Source organism: Populus euphratica, unplaced genomic scaffold (genome assembly GCF_000495115.2).
Source record: "Populus euphratica unplaced genomic scaffold, PopEup_1.0 scaffold86.1, whole genome shotgun sequence".
Lineage (NCBI taxonomy): Eukaryota > Viridiplantae > Streptophyta > Magnoliopsida > Malpighiales > Salicaceae > Populus > Populus euphratica.
In genome coordinates, this window is record NW_011499880.1 from 1,100,565 (window position 1) to 1,116,701 (window position 16,137).

Consider the following 16,137-nt stretch of genomic DNA (forward strand, 5'->3'; position numbering starts at 1 on the left):
AGGCTGAATATAAAGGGGGGGAATATAAAGAAAAAAAAGTTGCAAAAAATTATAGATTTGTCATTCCTACAATGAATCAAAATTGATGAACAACACAAAATTATCATTTCTACAATGAAAAAACATTTTCTTTTAGTTTTTTGTATTATTTGTATGTTTAAGCGTTGTTGCGGGTCGATAATGAGAATATAAATAAATAAATAGCAAGGGGCTAAAAGGTTGAATATCTTTAAGAAATATTAATAAAAATATTTGTTCGTTTTCTTCTTAATCCACATCCTAGTACCAACTTAAGAAAATAAGATGAACCAATCTATAAATAAAAACACAACCTTAAGCATCGGATCTAAAATGTGAAAAATCAATGTTTTTTTTTAATCAAACACAAACAAAAAAGGCAAACACAAATCAAAGAGTAAAAAAAAGGTGTACTGAAAGGGAAAAGATTATGATAAATTGAAATGCAAATCAAAGATGTAAACAAGGAAAAAAAACAAAAGATTATGGACTACAAGATTGCATAAGTAATAGCAAATCTATCTAAACTATTTGCAAGTTAAAGAGCACCTGATAAACAATAAAAAGGGAGAAGCATCTGCAAACCAAACCAACAAATAAAGGTAATTGTTATTAATAATGCAAAGAAAATAAGCAATAATCAAGAAGTTCACTATTCAAGGTAATTCCACATCAAGCATATCAAGTTGTACTATGAAATTGAAGAGAATGACACTTTTTATTTTTAAAACAGTTGGACATCAATAAGAAAAAGTATATATGGTTGAAAAGAAAAGAGTTTGGCAAAAAAATAAAAAAAATAAAAAACATTTGATAGTAGACTTACCTAGCTCATTAAGGACAAACTAAAGAAATTTAATGTTACTCTAAAATTTCAAGAGTTGGAAGTGCAAGCCTTATTCAATTGTAAGTCTTTTATTATAAACCCGTAAAATCTAATTCATGGCAAGTGTATCTTGAAAACAATTAGTCTAATTTGAAGATTGTAGGAGATATGATATATATTGATCATAAAAAGAAAAAGCCCTACAAAACTATAAAGAAATTGACAGGAATTTAAGAAATATTTAAAGAGTTACCTTTTTATAGAGAAGACAATTACAATAACTTTGGAGTAACAGAGCACATAGATCTCACATTAAACAATTACAATAACTTTGGAGTAAAAGAGCACATAGATCTCACATTAGACTTTCTCATTGAAAAACTAACATATTAATATTTTTTAAAAAATTTCAGTTCCCATCAGCTAAACCCCACACTCTTAAAATCATCCATCAAAATCCAAAAATCAATTCAATATTCAAGGGAGATAAAGATAAAAGGAATTCTTTTACTTTCTAGATTTTTTTTGTTTGATCTAGCTAAGTATGAAGAAATGTTTTTTTCATCTAACTTAGTTATCATCAATGCCCTCCACAGTATTAATGATTTGATCTCGAAATTTTTTGGGCACCTTGAAAGATGAAAAGGATTGTTTGAGAAGGTTGTTAAGAAACAAATTTGATAAATAAGAGAATAAGTTATAAAAGAAAATAATTGATTTTTTTGAACTTTTTCCAGAGGTTACCATAAAGGTATTAGAAATATTAGGTGTCCAAAAAAATATTAAAATCTTAATATTAACATCTGAACTGTTTCTTGGAAGGATTCACAAACCCCAAAATCCTATAAAATTTAAATAATATTATTTTCAAAGTATAAAGATGAGAATTGCATGAAACCCAAACATCCATAAAATTTCAAGACTATCATTTTTTTAATAAAAAATCAATAAAGTTAAAGACCATTTCCTTTTAGTTTATTTGATGATGATTATGTAAAAAAATTCATTCTCTTTTAGTTTAGTTTCTTTTATAATATAAAAATAAAGAGAGAAATAATGTATTTGACTTTAGGCTGAATCGTTTCTCTTTGAAGGTGGTAGAGAAATAAAAATAAAAAAAAAAAATCTTCACAATGTTATTTTAAAAATAAATGAAGATAAGAACAAAAAAATGATGATAAATAAACCAAGTATAAAAAGATATTAAAAAATTATTTGAAAATACAAAAAATAAAATTCAAAACAATAAATAAGTAAAGATAAGAATAAAAATACCAAGTGTAAAGTAATATATAGGCCAAATATAAAGAAAAAAATTTAAAAAAAAAGTTACATAAAATTATAGATTATTCATTGTTATAATGACAGCTCAAATGAAGAAATTGAAAAGGGAATTACATATTTTCTATTTCTACAATTAATGGTATAGGTAAATTATTATGGTTATGGTAAATGATATGATAGTGGTAATTACATTAATATAATAATGACACAGGTAGTTATAATACAGTATTATAAAAGGTAATCATGATGCGAGCATTATAAAAATAAAAATGATAATATTGTAAAGTTAGTGATAATAATTGTAATATTAAAAAAATAACAAAAGTTATGATTCATTATAACTATAATCACCAATATGATGGTTATTATAGTGGTGTGGTGTGTAATATAAATAACATAATATTTAAAAAAAAACTAAGAACAAAAAAATTGTTTTAATTTTTAAAATTATTCATAAAAAATAAAATTAATAATTTAACTAAACATATATATTTTTTGAAAAAAAATGAAACAACATTAATATCAAGCAACATTTAGCATTTGTTTTATTCAAGAGCTAAAATACCATAGATGATACTATAATAGATAACACTTCCTGTAGTGATAGCTACGCAAAATTCAAGTAATGAATATCCTATTTTTTATAACAAAAAATTAAATAAAGTGTTTCTATTCACACAATTCAGTTATATAATATGAAATATATATAATTGAAGTTATGATTTTCAACCTTATACCTTATAATATAAATTTTCATTTCTTCAACTTTCCCTCTTTCATTTTTTTAATTATATATATTTTTTTTAATAATTATAAAATCCGACCTGAAAGATGATATCGGGCAACATCAGAACCAAGATCGATTCCAGATCAACCCTCTGGGTTTTTCTTTCTTTAGGATGGAGACCAATTGTTAAGCCCAACTAAACTTGACAATTAACAATTGCTCACAGCTCTGTCCATAACAAGCCAAATAAATGCCCATAGCCCAAATCCTTTCTTTTAAGTTATCCGCAGCCCAAATACTGTGATCATTCCATCACTTCATCGGTCCCTAAAAATACCTGAGAGGCAAAGCTCAATGTTTATTTATGACCAAGACACAATTTTACTTGGAGCAGTGCTTGGTTTGTTCTTTGTAGAGAATCCTGCGAGTCCCGCTATGAACTTTCTCTGTTACTTGAGAAGGGTTAATTCAGTTAAGGTTTGCCTAAGCTCAGTTTAGACCTCAAGTGAAGCCCAATGAAATATCGGATTTAGGTCAAAATCACTTCAAGCCTGTTTGGGGTTAGCAGCTGTTTTGTAAATGTTTTTTTATTTGTAAATGCATTGAAACAATTTTTTTTTTATTTTTTGAAAATTTATATTTGATATCAATATATAAAAAGATAAAAGAACAATAATAATTAAAAAAAAAACCTGCTCATAACATAATTAGAGTGTCAGCAAAAGAAGCTAACATAGAGCTTGCCTGGTAGGGAGGGAAAAGGAGGGAAATCTGTTGGTCCCTAGGGCATGATGAGCTGCCATGGACCCAAAAGGTTTCCATGGAAACCCAAATGGGAGACAAATGAATTTTCCAAGAGCTGCTTTGTCCTCATTTTGAGGAGGGCGATCCAAAGTATATTAATAATCAAAGCAGTGAAATACTAGTTCATACGCTTGAAGATTTATTCCTTCAAGATTGGTCCACAGAAAGCCTCTGGTTCCACCAACACTTGGACAACCTTTGTTGATCCATCATAGCATGGCCCAGTTAAAGACCAGACATAACAATTATGTTATCAGTGCTTGTGTTGCTTGACCAGCCACTCTTTTTCTACATCTCTTTGCTTTATATATGCAAGAGTATATTTGGGAAGCCGTGCTCCTTGAAGAAAAACTAAACTAGGGTTACTTCTCTTTAGTTTATTATATACAAGTCCCAAATGCTCTCATATTTAGTCTTTAATCATTTGGATTAGTGGTAATTGTTATGAAAAAACCACCTTTGATGTGAATTTGGTGAGTGTTATATCGAAAGGAGCCTCTAAATTTTATATATCCCAATCATTTAACACACGTCTAAAGAACACCCCACACTAAACAAAATTATGAGGACACCACTATATACAAGCTAGTTTAAGGCTGGGTACATTGGCAAGTGATCAACTCATGATTTACTCCACCAACCTATAATTAATTATCATAATCTTCTCTTGTTTGATGCATATCACCTGCCCATCTCTTTCTCATTATTTGTAATACGATAGACAACTCCACATTATATTATATATTCAGTGCCTTGGGATGGATATAAGCACAGCGTCACCCAAAACTCCCACTAGAAATAATCCCATGGAAGAAAACCACCACAAGAAAACCAGCTCTAGAGAAGACATCTTCTCCTTTCCTAGCACTCCAAGTACTCTAGATCAAGATTCTGATTTCGAGTTCGGTTGTCTAACGCCGGATTCTCCCTCTAGAGATCCAAACAAGAATTCACCAGCTGATCATCTTTTCTTCAATGGCCGCCTATTGTCACATTCTTTTCCTGTACTTCAACAACAACCAGCAACTATGCTATTTATTGATAACATTTATCGTGCACCTAGCAGAGCAAGCAGTGTCAGCAGCAAGGATTCCCTCATGTCATCAAGAAGTAATAGCACTAATAGTAGTAGAAGCAGTGTTAGCAGTGCGAGAACAAGCTCAAGTGACAATTCAGAGAGGAGAAGATTGTATAATATTAGTAGCAGCCAGACAACCTTGGCTAGTAAAGCTGTTATAGCACAATTATATGGATCTTCTCAAAGGTGGCAACATATCATGCCTGTACCAGCTGCAGCTTTGAAACGTGCAGATTCACGAAGAAAAAGTGTCCGGAATTTGGTGACAGAAGGGTTGAGCAACAACAAGAAACAAATAAAGAAAGGGAAAAGAGACAGGTCTGGGTTTTGGAGGAGATTTTTCAGGTCATTCTTGGTAGCCTGTAGAGAATGTCATGCCATGGAACCATCCACAAAGGATGACATTTTGGAGGGAAATATCAAGTTATGATTTATAATATATATTTAATACGAATGTGGTTTTTTATTATTTTTTCCCTCTTGAGAGGGGTATTGATTTAGCACAAGATTTGGTTGTAATTTTATGGTGTGTAATAATTAATGATATTCTATAATTTATTTTTCTAAACTCTTTTTTAAAAAAAGAAGAAGAAGAAGAAGAAATAAGCACAAGAAAGAAAAAATCTAGTGTAAATATTTTTATTATTTTTTGCTGGTTCTAGATTTGATTCTTTCTATTACTTAATTTTTTAAAACTAGGAATGTCTGGTTAATCTCAAGTACATCAGCTTTTCCTTCAGTAACATTTTTTTATAAAACTGCAGGCAGCAGGCCCTACTATATTCCCTTGCCATGATCTAGAAATGCAGAGGCTTCCAATTAATGTGCTTCGATTTCAAATAAGCATGGCCACCTCTCCTATGTGTAGCAGGCATGGAGTTGAGCAGGTGATGCGGGACAATAATAGATTTGAAGAAAGAAAAGGAGGGGAGAAAGGGAGGATAGAAGGGGAAGAAGAAGAAAAGGAGCTGGAGAGAGAAGAAAAGGGAGGAGGAGGAGGAGAATTAGAACTCTGCAAGTGTTTTTTTCATTCGTCGATGAGTCCAAATTAGAACTCTGTAAGTGTTTTTTTCATTCGTCGATGAGTCCAATCTACTGTAACATAATATAAATAGCAAAACCCTACGCAATCAGCAATGGAGCCAAAGTCCTATTAAAAATAAAATAAAATAAGAAATCCCATTAACATAAATTTAAGCCCAATCTCCCAACAAAAACATATGGATTAGACTATTATTCATCGTCCTGAGCCATTTGTAGGAGTAAACAGCGTCTTGGACTTGGTGTCCCATCAGCAGGAATAGAATTGCATGTGCCATGGAGAAGCGTCGTTCATTTGTAATGGCATGCCAGGCTGTAGGGTCTGCGAGAAATGAACAAGTTATACAAGGTTCCACTTGATCATCGTGTTAGCAGCTTCATCAAATTTAACTCTCTTGTCGAAGATTGTACATTAGCAGTCAATAGTTTCATTTGACAATAGTTTCATATGGTTAATCAATATAAATCATTATTTTGCATGAGTTTCATTGAATTTTTTTATAAAAAGATAAATAGTTATGAAAAAACTATAATTTATAGGTTTTTTAACTTATTTTTTAAAATTATAATCATAAAAACACTAAAATACCGAATACACATTTAAAATCTAATATTAATTTATCTAATTCAATAATCAATTTGGCTTGAGTTTTAGGTTCTCGGATTTCTCAATCACTTAAAAGAGTCATGTTGATTTCGCAACTATGTATACTAAGTATTTGATCCATTATGAAAAAACTATATATCTATTATGAAAAAAAATAATGAATAAAAGTTTTTTTTATATTATATTGGTGATTATTTTTCAAATTGTTTTACATTTACAAAAACATTAAAATAATTTTTTTTTATTTTTTAAAATTTGTTTCTAATACCATCACATCAAAACAATTTAAAAACACAAAATAAAATTAATTTAAAAAAATTCAAATTTTTCAAAAACAAATCTCACATCAAAAATATACTGTTACTAAGAAAAGTGGTTGATTTATTACACCATGAAATTTTAGGAATCCGTCGAGAAAGAAGCATAAATGCGACGAAGACAGATTGGAGCTAGCCTAAAGCTTAGTGATGCTTAATAACAACCATGATATGAAACTCCACTCGAACTGCTATTTATCTTTCTTTCTTCCTTTTTATTATCTTTACTTTGTTGCATTGCATCAAAGATAGACTGAAGTTCATGTCCCTTACCTGGCCGATGGCTTTCAACTCTGCTTGCCTCCTGCTACTACTGTGAATTACACGTTCAATTAATCCTAAAGTCCCAAGGACCCAAACCCAACAAAAATACTGGACCTCCTCTCCCGGGAAAGTTGGATAACTAAGCTAGCTGATCGGTCCAAACCTGCCCGAGGATTTAGTTAAGAAGATGGAGACGCTCGTTCAACACTTTGCTTTAGGCCTTGACATAGCATGGCAAGCCAAATGTTTGGGAAGTTCTGAGAATTAAATAGCAGAAACAGAGTAAAAGTGCATAACAAAACAAACTCTAAAATCCCAGTACTAAAGAAGCATGAAAGCCCTTTTGTTTTCCTAGATACAAGTTCCCATCCTTTGTCCATCTAATACAAGTCTTGTCGATTTCACTCCAAGAAAGTCTCCATGATGTCTGAATACACCCCAGCTTCAGGGTTCCCGCAATCCACAGCTTGGCGCTGATGATGATCAATAGATGTCGAAGAAGATGACGAAGTCATTCTTGCAGGAGAAGTGAAGCTCCTTTTGTACTTGTTTTCCATTTTCCATGCACTATCTGGATGGCTATCCAAACTCAAGAACTCATTGGGGTTCATAACATCAGAATTATTCATATTTGAAGCATCTGAATTTGGATTTGGACTCTTCCCTTCAAGGATACGAGGGTGGTAATTTTGGTCTCCTTTGTTTCCTAAGCTCTCAGAGCTAAACAAAAGCTTGGCATTGTCTGCCCTTCCGGTGAGAGCATTGAAGAAAGACAGCCCATTAGGCCATTTGATGTCATTTTCATGCTCTCCCGTAATCTCTTCCACTCGGGTTTCTGATGAATGGGGAAGGGTAAACATTTGGGGTTCATCTTTCGCTTGTGGAAATCCATGTCTAGCTGCATGGCTTTGAAAATTCGGTGAAGACAGCAAAGAAGAAGCAGATGGAAGTTGACTCCAGTTGAAAAGGGGCGGTGGTGGGCGGGTTGGAATTGCAGATTGCTTAGTAGGTAATGAAGAAGAAGAGGAAGTGTTTCTGGTTGATGAAAAGAGTTGGGAGAGGTAAGAACCAGATTGGTAGCCCAGAGATTCAAATGCATGCCTCATTCTTAGTACAAAATGAAGGTCTTCAGGTATCTGAACATATGAATGATGAAGCCCTCATGAGATCAAACTTTTCCATAAAGTAAATAATAGCTACTGTGCAAATATGAAAAGGGTAATCAAGAAATAATTTTAAGAACAATTAATTTTCGAGATTAATTCTTAAAAAGAAAAAAGAAATTAGATGACAAGTTCTCATATTAGAAAAATATTCGAACTCACAATCTTGCTAGAGCCCAGTTGCAGAAGGCCATGGCCAGCTTGTATGACAGCAATGGTCTGGTCAACACACATGTGGAACAAAATCTAAGTACTGGACATGGGAAAAATTAATTGAAAAAAAAAAAAAAACTATATGAACCTACTAACTGTACAATTAAACTCTTCTGGTGCTGACCTGAATACCAGACTCAAATTGATCTGTCCATTCCGGAGGAAGCTGCAATTGAAACATTCAAGAGCGAAGGTTACTATCAATCTTAAATATGGTGTCATCTAACTAGCGAATAATGGGAGACATTAAATTCCCAACACCACTTTTAGTCCAAACTTCTTAGTGGTACTAATTAAGGAAAAAAGGAAGGAAAAAACAGATTTATGGCACTGTTGCATACAGCATCAAAAGAACTCTGCCAGTAGTTGGAAATATTTGGTTCACATTCAGTAGGTTCTTTGAAGACCCATTTGTGACACTTATCTGAAGCAACCTTTCCCATTAACCTGCTCCAACGAAATAAAAATCAATCAAAACGCAGGAACAACATATGTTTTTCATCTCCTAGTTTCTGCACTCTAACCATGTTATGAAGATTTTCATTCAGAGAGAGGGAGAGTGAGAATTTAAACCAAAATAACAGCACCTACCCAGTACCCACCCTTCTCCATAATTATATAGCTGAATGGACATTTTGCTGAATGCTTTCCTGACAGGATCCTCTCCGTCAATTTCTTCCAAACAGTCTCCAACTCTTCCCCGGCAAAACCCATCTTCCCACATTAACATCCTTCACAAATCTCACAAGTCGATTAGTCAAGAATTAAAATCATATTGAAGGACCAAGAATTAACTTACAAGTTGATTAAATATGTAATTATTATATGCCAGTAATTGCCTAAAACCCATTTGTAATTACCATTTACAAACCGACCAAACATATTTAAATACACAAGTCAACAATCAAGTGCTGCGTGTTTCTTTAACTCTGTTTCAGAAGCAAATGATTAATGGTCTGTTTGGTTACTAAGAAAAAACCTTGGGAAAAAAAAAAGAAAGAAATGAAGTAACAAAACTCACAAGCTTCCATTGTCATCTCCGACCTTGCAACCATTACCGCTTCTAACTCTTCTGCAAATAAGAAAGACCACCCATATAAGGAAACAGTTGAAAGGCAAAGAATTTATAGAGAGAGAAACAGAATGAACGGTACTACAGAGATAGAAAGTTTGAAACTTTAGCGCAGAAAAAGTAAGATACATACGGGCGAGGACGAATCGTCCAGAAGACAGAGTAAGTCCAGTCTGAGTTGAGACAGACGCTTCTAAGGGCCTCATGAAGGGCCATCATCCCAACAGCTTCTTTGCTCCTATCTGCTCCTCCTGAGCCCACCATCTCTCTCTCTCTCTCTCTTAAAAAAAAAAACAAGAAATGAAGTAACAAAACTATAACTTGAGAGAACTTTGTCATAGACTTGAAAAAAAACAAAAGAATCACGACTCATTAGAGTAACAGTCCACTGTCCTCCCCATTTTCTTTGCTGTTTTAGTATCAGAAAGAAGGAAAAACTCACAAGCTTCCATTGTCATCTCCGACCTTGCAACCATTACCACTTCTAACTCTTCTGCAAATAAGAAAGACCACCCATATAAGGAAACAGTTGAAAGGCAAAGAATTTATAGAGAGAGAAACAGAATGAACGGTACTACAGAGATAGAAAGTTTGAAACTTTAGCGCAGAAAAAGTAAGATACATACGGGCGAGGACGAATCGTCCAGAAGACAGAGTAAGTCCAGTCTGAGTTGAGACAGACGCTTCTAAGGGCCTCATGAAGGGCCATCATCCCAACAGCTTCTTTGCTCCTATCTGCTCCTCCTGAGCCCACCATCTCTCTCTCTCTCCCTCTCTCTCTCTCTCTGAAAGTCTCTCTCTGTATCTCTATATAGATGTGTAATGTCTTTGTTTTTTGTTCTTCATTTTTAGCTCTTTCACTTCACAGTTGGCCTTTCGAACAGAACCCTGTTTTTGCTTCTGTCTATCTTCACTTGAAACGTGAAACTTCTGGCACCATTTTTCTAGAATGGAGTAATTTTATTTTTTTTCAATTATATTAAAATAATATTTTTTATTTAAAAAAATTATTTTTAATTTCAATATATTACACTAACTAAACTAAAAAAATTTATTTAAAATAAATTAAATTTAAAATACAAAAACAAACTTCTTAATAAAACTTAGTTAGCACTTTGCATGCTTATTTATATATTGTTTTTTCTTCTTTGTTTTACTCTCTTTCGTAAATTCTCTTCAATAAAAGCTTTTGTACCACAAAGGTGAACGGACCCCTTTTGTTTGTCTTGACGGATTACTCTCTCAATATGTGTGTCCACTTCTTTTTGTTTGTCTCCATAGCAGCTGTAAGCTATGTGCTCCGCTGCACACAGGGTAACAAAATTTTTGGGTAAAAACTGTTAGTAAACAGATAAAATTAATGTCAAATGAAAAGAAATAATCTCCAATGAAAAAAAAGGTTAAAAAAGGATACCACAAGTGTTAATTTACTAAACTTGTCATTTAATTTTAAAAAAATTTGAAGCTAAATCTTTAATTTAACTGATATTAAAAATTAAAATTAAAAAAATTAAATATATAAAAAAATAAAAAAAATAACAATTATAAGTTAAAAAAGCATGAGTTCAGGTTAACCTGCTGAACCCACAAATTAGGTTATAAAATCAAGATAACATAATAAAAAAATTATAAAATTTTATTTTTAAAAAAAATTAATGTCAAATCATGAAATAGAATGAAAAATAAATCCCAAAAAATATTTTAATTATAACTCTTGTCCCGAGCTATTTGATCAGAAGAACCAAATATGAAAAAACCATAAAGAATAATTCTTAAAAAATTAAATATTAAAAAATTAAATTAAAAAAATAAAATAAAAAAAACAATAATTAAAAGTCAAAAAAAGATACGACTCTACTTTAATTAACATGCCAAATATATAGGTCAAATGATGAGATCATGATAACCCTATAAAAATAAAAATAAAAAAAACTAGAAATCCTAATTTTTGAAAAAATCAACGTCGATTAATATGATAAAAAACCAAGTAAAACAAAAAGATATGAACCTATGTTAACTTGTAAAACCTATGACCCGGGCCATTTAGTCGGAAGCACCAAACCTAAAAAACCCATGAAGATTAAATTTCAACAAATCAAATATTAAATAATGAAATAAAAAATCAATAAAAAAATATTTAAAAGAAAATATAATAATTAAAATAATGAGGATTGAATTAAAAAAAATTTGATTAAATAATGAAATTGAAAACAATTGAAAGTTTACAAAAGATGTAAGGAAAAAAATTAGTTTAAATTAAAAAATAAATTGAAAGATAAAATTGAAAATAAAAAAATTATAAAAAAACCAATAATATAAATTACAAATAAAAAAATAAGGACTACAACTAAGGATCTATCCTAAAATTTTAATTGAAAAACACAAATGTTTTTTTAAAAAAATTGATAATATCAAACCTAATAGCCTTTGCTCATGCATGCCACCTCTTTGAAGAGATGAAGCTAAAACAATTCAAATATTATTGTAAAAAATAATATTTTACCATTAAATAGTTGTAAATAGATCACCTTAATGATGCCGGGGCTGTCCATGAGTATATATATTTTTTATAAATTAAATTGCACAATTATTTCTAAACCAACCTAAAGACTATTAAAAAAAGAAGAAGCTGAGATGCATATACAAAAATGCCTATGAGCATAAGCTATGGAAAATCCAATTCAAAGAGCTTGCTGGTCATTTAACTATTTATAAAAAAATAAAAACACCATTGATATAAGCTTTTAAAAATTTTGAACACGAGGGTACAAGTCCCATTTAACTCTGTATTATAAAAGTAAAAGGAAGTAATTTCCCCTTTAAATTTTGAGATGACAAATGGATCATTGCAAAATAACTGAATTACCTCAATAGCATGTTTTCTTGGTTTTTTATTTTAGGAAAAAATAGATATTTTACCAAAAAATTCAAACAAGCCACCCATTCCCTCAACTTCTTTCACTTTCATCTCATCCTCCTGTAACAATTAGTAAAAACTGGCCTATAATCTGATTCAATAAGAGCTAAATAAAAAAACAATAAAAACATTGTAAACAATGCATATATAGTATTTATGAGAAGATCTATAATGCATTTTATATAGTAAGTTCATCACATCTTTTAGATTTGCTTGTAATTGGTTTGATAAGAGCTAAATAAAAATAAATAAATCTATAAAACATTGTAAACAATACATATATAATATTTGCGAGAAGATCTATAAAACAGTGAATTCATCACAGCTTTTGGATTTACTTGTAATAATAAGGGTTATCCTCTGATGCCAAGGCTACGGCCACCAGAAAAAGGGGCGGGGTGGACAGCTGTTATCTTCTCTTCCTCTGCATCTTGCCAAGCACCGAGAAGGAACTGAGGCAATATTTATTTTTTGAAAACTCGTTTTTTTAAAAAAATATATATTTATTTATTATTAAAAAAATATCAATAAAAATTAATTTTATTTTCAGAAAAGTATTTTTCTAAAAAATTTAGTTGAAAAATATTTTTTTAAAATTATAAAAAATTTTAAAATATCATATTATTTACTAATTATATCAAATTTGATCCTAAAACTTTTGATTGTTATATATATTTTATTTTGAATATTTATTTTTTATTTTTATCTTTTAAAATTAATTTGTATATTAACTTTAGTCCTTATTTTTATAATTATTATTTGTTTTTTTCTTATTATTTTCTATTAAATTTTTTAATCAATTAAATTTGATCCCCATTCTTTTGATTATTACTTATTTTATTTAAAATAATTTATGAAACGTTAACTATTATTATTTTAATTTTTTTATTTTTTTATTTTTTTTAGATTTAATTTTTATTATTTTTATTTGAGATAATTTATAAATTATATTTTTTTTAATTTCATTTTTAATCAGCTTTTTAATTTGTAAGATATGAACTTTATTATTTTAATAAATTTTAAAAAAATAAAACATTAATAAGTTATTTTCCTGTTTATTTTTCATAATATTACCAAATATTAAAACTCTCTTTCGTAAATTCTCTTCAATAAAAGCTTTTGTACCACAAAGGTGAACGGACCCCTTTTGTTTGTCTTGACGGATTACTCTCTCAATATGTGTGTCCACTTCTTTTTGTTTGTCTTCATTGCTGCTGTAACTAGCTATGTGCTCCGCTGCACACTGGGTAACAAAATTTTTCAGTAAAAACTCTTAGGAAACAGAGAAAATTAATGCCAAATGAAAAGAAATAATCTCCAATGAAAAAAAAGGTTAAAAAAGGATACAATATGTGTTAATTTACTAAATTTATCATTGAATTTTTTTAAAAAATTGAAGCTAAATTAAATAATAAAAAATTAAATTAAAAAAATTAAACATATAAAACAATAAAAAAATAGCAATTATAAGTTAAAAAAGTATAATTTCAGGTTAACCTACTAAACCCACAAGTTATATTATAAAATCAAGATAACACAATAAAAAATTATGAAACTCTATTTTAAAAAGAAAACCAACATCAAATCATGAAATAAAGAGAAAAATAAATCCCAAAAAATATTTTAATTATAACTCTTCTTCCGAGCTATTTGATCAGAAGAATCAAATATGAAAAAACTATGAAAGATAATTTTTAAAAAATTAAATATTAAAAAATAAAATTTAAAAAAAAAATCACACAAAAGAATCCAAGAGAAAAAACAATAATTAAAAGCCAAAAAAATACGAGTTTATCTTAGTTAACATGCCAAACATACAGGCCAGATCATAAGACCATGATAATCCTATAAAAATAAAATAAAAAAACCAAGAATCCTAGTTTTTTAAAAAATCAATGTCAAATAATATGATAAAAAATAAGTAAAAAAAGGGATACGAACCTATGTTAGCTTGTAAAACTTGTGACTCGGGCCATTTAGTCGGAAGCACCAAACCTAAAAAATCCATGAAAATCAAATTTCAATAAATCAAATATCAAATAATGAAATCAAAAAATCAATAAAAAAATTTAAAAGAAAATATAGTAATTAAAATAATAAGGACCAAATTAAAAAAACAAAAAAAATTTTTTATTAAATAATGGAATTAAAAACAATTAAAAGTTTACAAAAGATACAAGGAAAAAAAATAGTTCAAATTAAAAAAAATAAATTAAAAGATAGAACTGAAAACAAAAATTTTTTATAAAAAAATTCAATAATATAAATTACAAATAAAAAAAATAAATACTAGTAGTCAAATTTCCTCAGCTAAGGAGCTATTCTAAAATTTTAATTGACAAACATAAATTTCAAAGGAGAAAAAAGAAAAAAAAAAAAAAGGTTGACAGTATCAAACCTAACAGCCTTTGCTCATACATGTTGCCTCTTTGAAGAGGTTAAGCCAAGACAATTTAAATGTTATCGTAAAAGGTAATAGGTAATGTTTAGCCATCAAATAATTGTAAATGTATCACCTTTATAATGTAATGTGAGGGTTGTCCATGCGCAGATATATTTTTTATAAATTAAATTACACAATTATTTTTAAACCAACCTAATAATTATTAAAAAAAAACTGAGATGCATATACAAAAATGCCTATGAGCATAACTATGAAAAATCCAATTCAAAGGGCTTACTGGTCATTTAACTATTTATAAAAAAAATATAAACACCATTAAATACAAGCTTTTAAAAAAATTGAACTCGAGGGTACAAACCCATTTAACTATGTATTATAAAAATAAAAGGAACTAATTTCCTCTTTAAATTTTGAGATGACAAATGGATCATTGCAAAATAACTGAATTACCTCAATAGCATGTTTTCTTGGTTTTTTATTTTAGGAAAAAATAGATATTTTACCAAAAAATTCAAACAAGCCACCCATTCCCTCAACTTCTTTCACTTTCATCTCATCCTCCTGTAACAATTAGTAAAAACTGGCCTATAATCTGATTCAATAAGAGCTAAATAAAAAAACAATAAAAACATTGTAAACAATGCATATATAGTATTTATGAGAAGATCTATAATGCATTTTATATAGTAAGTTCATCACATCTTTTAGATTTGCTTGTAATTGGTCTGATAAGAGCTAAAAAAAAAAAAAATCAATAAAACATTGTAAACAATACATAAATAGTATTTGCGAGAAGATCTATAAAACAGTGAATTCATCACAGCTTTTGGATTTACTTGTAATAATAAGGGTTATCCTCTGATGCCAAGGCTAAGAGGCCACGAGAAAAAGGGGCGGGGTGGACAGCTGTTATCTTCTCTTCCTCTGCATCTTGCCAAGCACCGAGAAGGGACTGAGGCAATATTTATTTTTTGAAAACTGTTTTTCTGTTAAATAAAAATTATATTTATTTATTATTAAAAAAACTGTTCAATAAAAAATAATTTTTAATAAAAAATTAATTTGGTTTTCAAAAAAGTATTTTTCTAAAAAATTTAGATGAAAAATATTTTTTGAAAGTTGTAAAAAATTTAGAAATATCATATTATTTACTGATTATATCAAATTTAATTCTCAAACTTTTGATTACTATATATATTTTATTTTGAATACTTATTTTTAATTTTTATCTTTTAAAATTAATTTGTATATTAACTTTAGTTCTTATTTTATAATTGTTATTTTTTTTTCTTATTATTTTTTATTGAATTTTTTTATCAATTAAATTTAATCCTCATTCTTTTGATTATTACTTATTTTATTTAAAATAATTTATGAAATGTTAATATTATTATTTTAATTT

General features: G+C 29.2%; 2 protein-coding genes across 4 annotated transcripts; one reads left to right on the forward strand and one right to left on the reverse strand.

Annotated features, from left to right (window-relative positions):
* Window positions 1–4,465: 4,465 nt before the first annotated feature.
* Window positions 4,466–5,167, forward strand: LOC105129288 (uncharacterized). The gene has a single exon (XM_011031279.1). It carries the CDS (start codon window positions 4,466–4,468, stop codon window positions 5,165–5,167), a length of 702 nt encoding a protein of 233 aa, XP_011029581.1.
* A 1,982-nt stretch (window positions 5,168–7,149) lies between these two features.
* LOC105129233 (Serine/threonine-protein kinase WNK (With No Lysine)-like protein) lies at window positions 7,150–10,343 on the reverse strand. Of its 3 annotated transcripts, none has more exons than XM_011031205.1 (8): window positions 10,200–10,343; window positions 9,548–9,696; window positions 9,364–9,414; window positions 8,945–9,073; window positions 8,684–8,789; window positions 8,467–8,508; window positions 8,292–8,348; window positions 7,150–8,102 (listed from the first exon to the last, which is right to left on the reverse strand). In XM_011031205.1, exons 2-8 carry the CDS (start codon window positions 9,676–9,678, stop codon window positions 7,368–7,370), a joined length of 1,251 nt encoding a protein of 416 aa, XP_011029507.1. In that variant the 5' UTR covers window positions 9,679–9,696; window positions 10,200–10,343; the 3' UTR covers window positions 7,150–7,367. The 3 variants fall into 3 exon arrangements, with proteins under 3 accessions (XP_011029507.1, XP_011029506.1, XP_011029508.1); XM_011031204.1 differs by having other exon boundaries at window positions 9,548–9,692; window positions 10,186–10,343; XM_011031206.1 differs by lacking the exons at window positions 9,364–9,414; window positions 9,548–9,696 and adding an exon at window positions 9,857–9,907 and having other exon boundaries at window positions 10,041–10,343.
* Window positions 10,344–16,137: the final 5,794 nt, after the last annotated feature.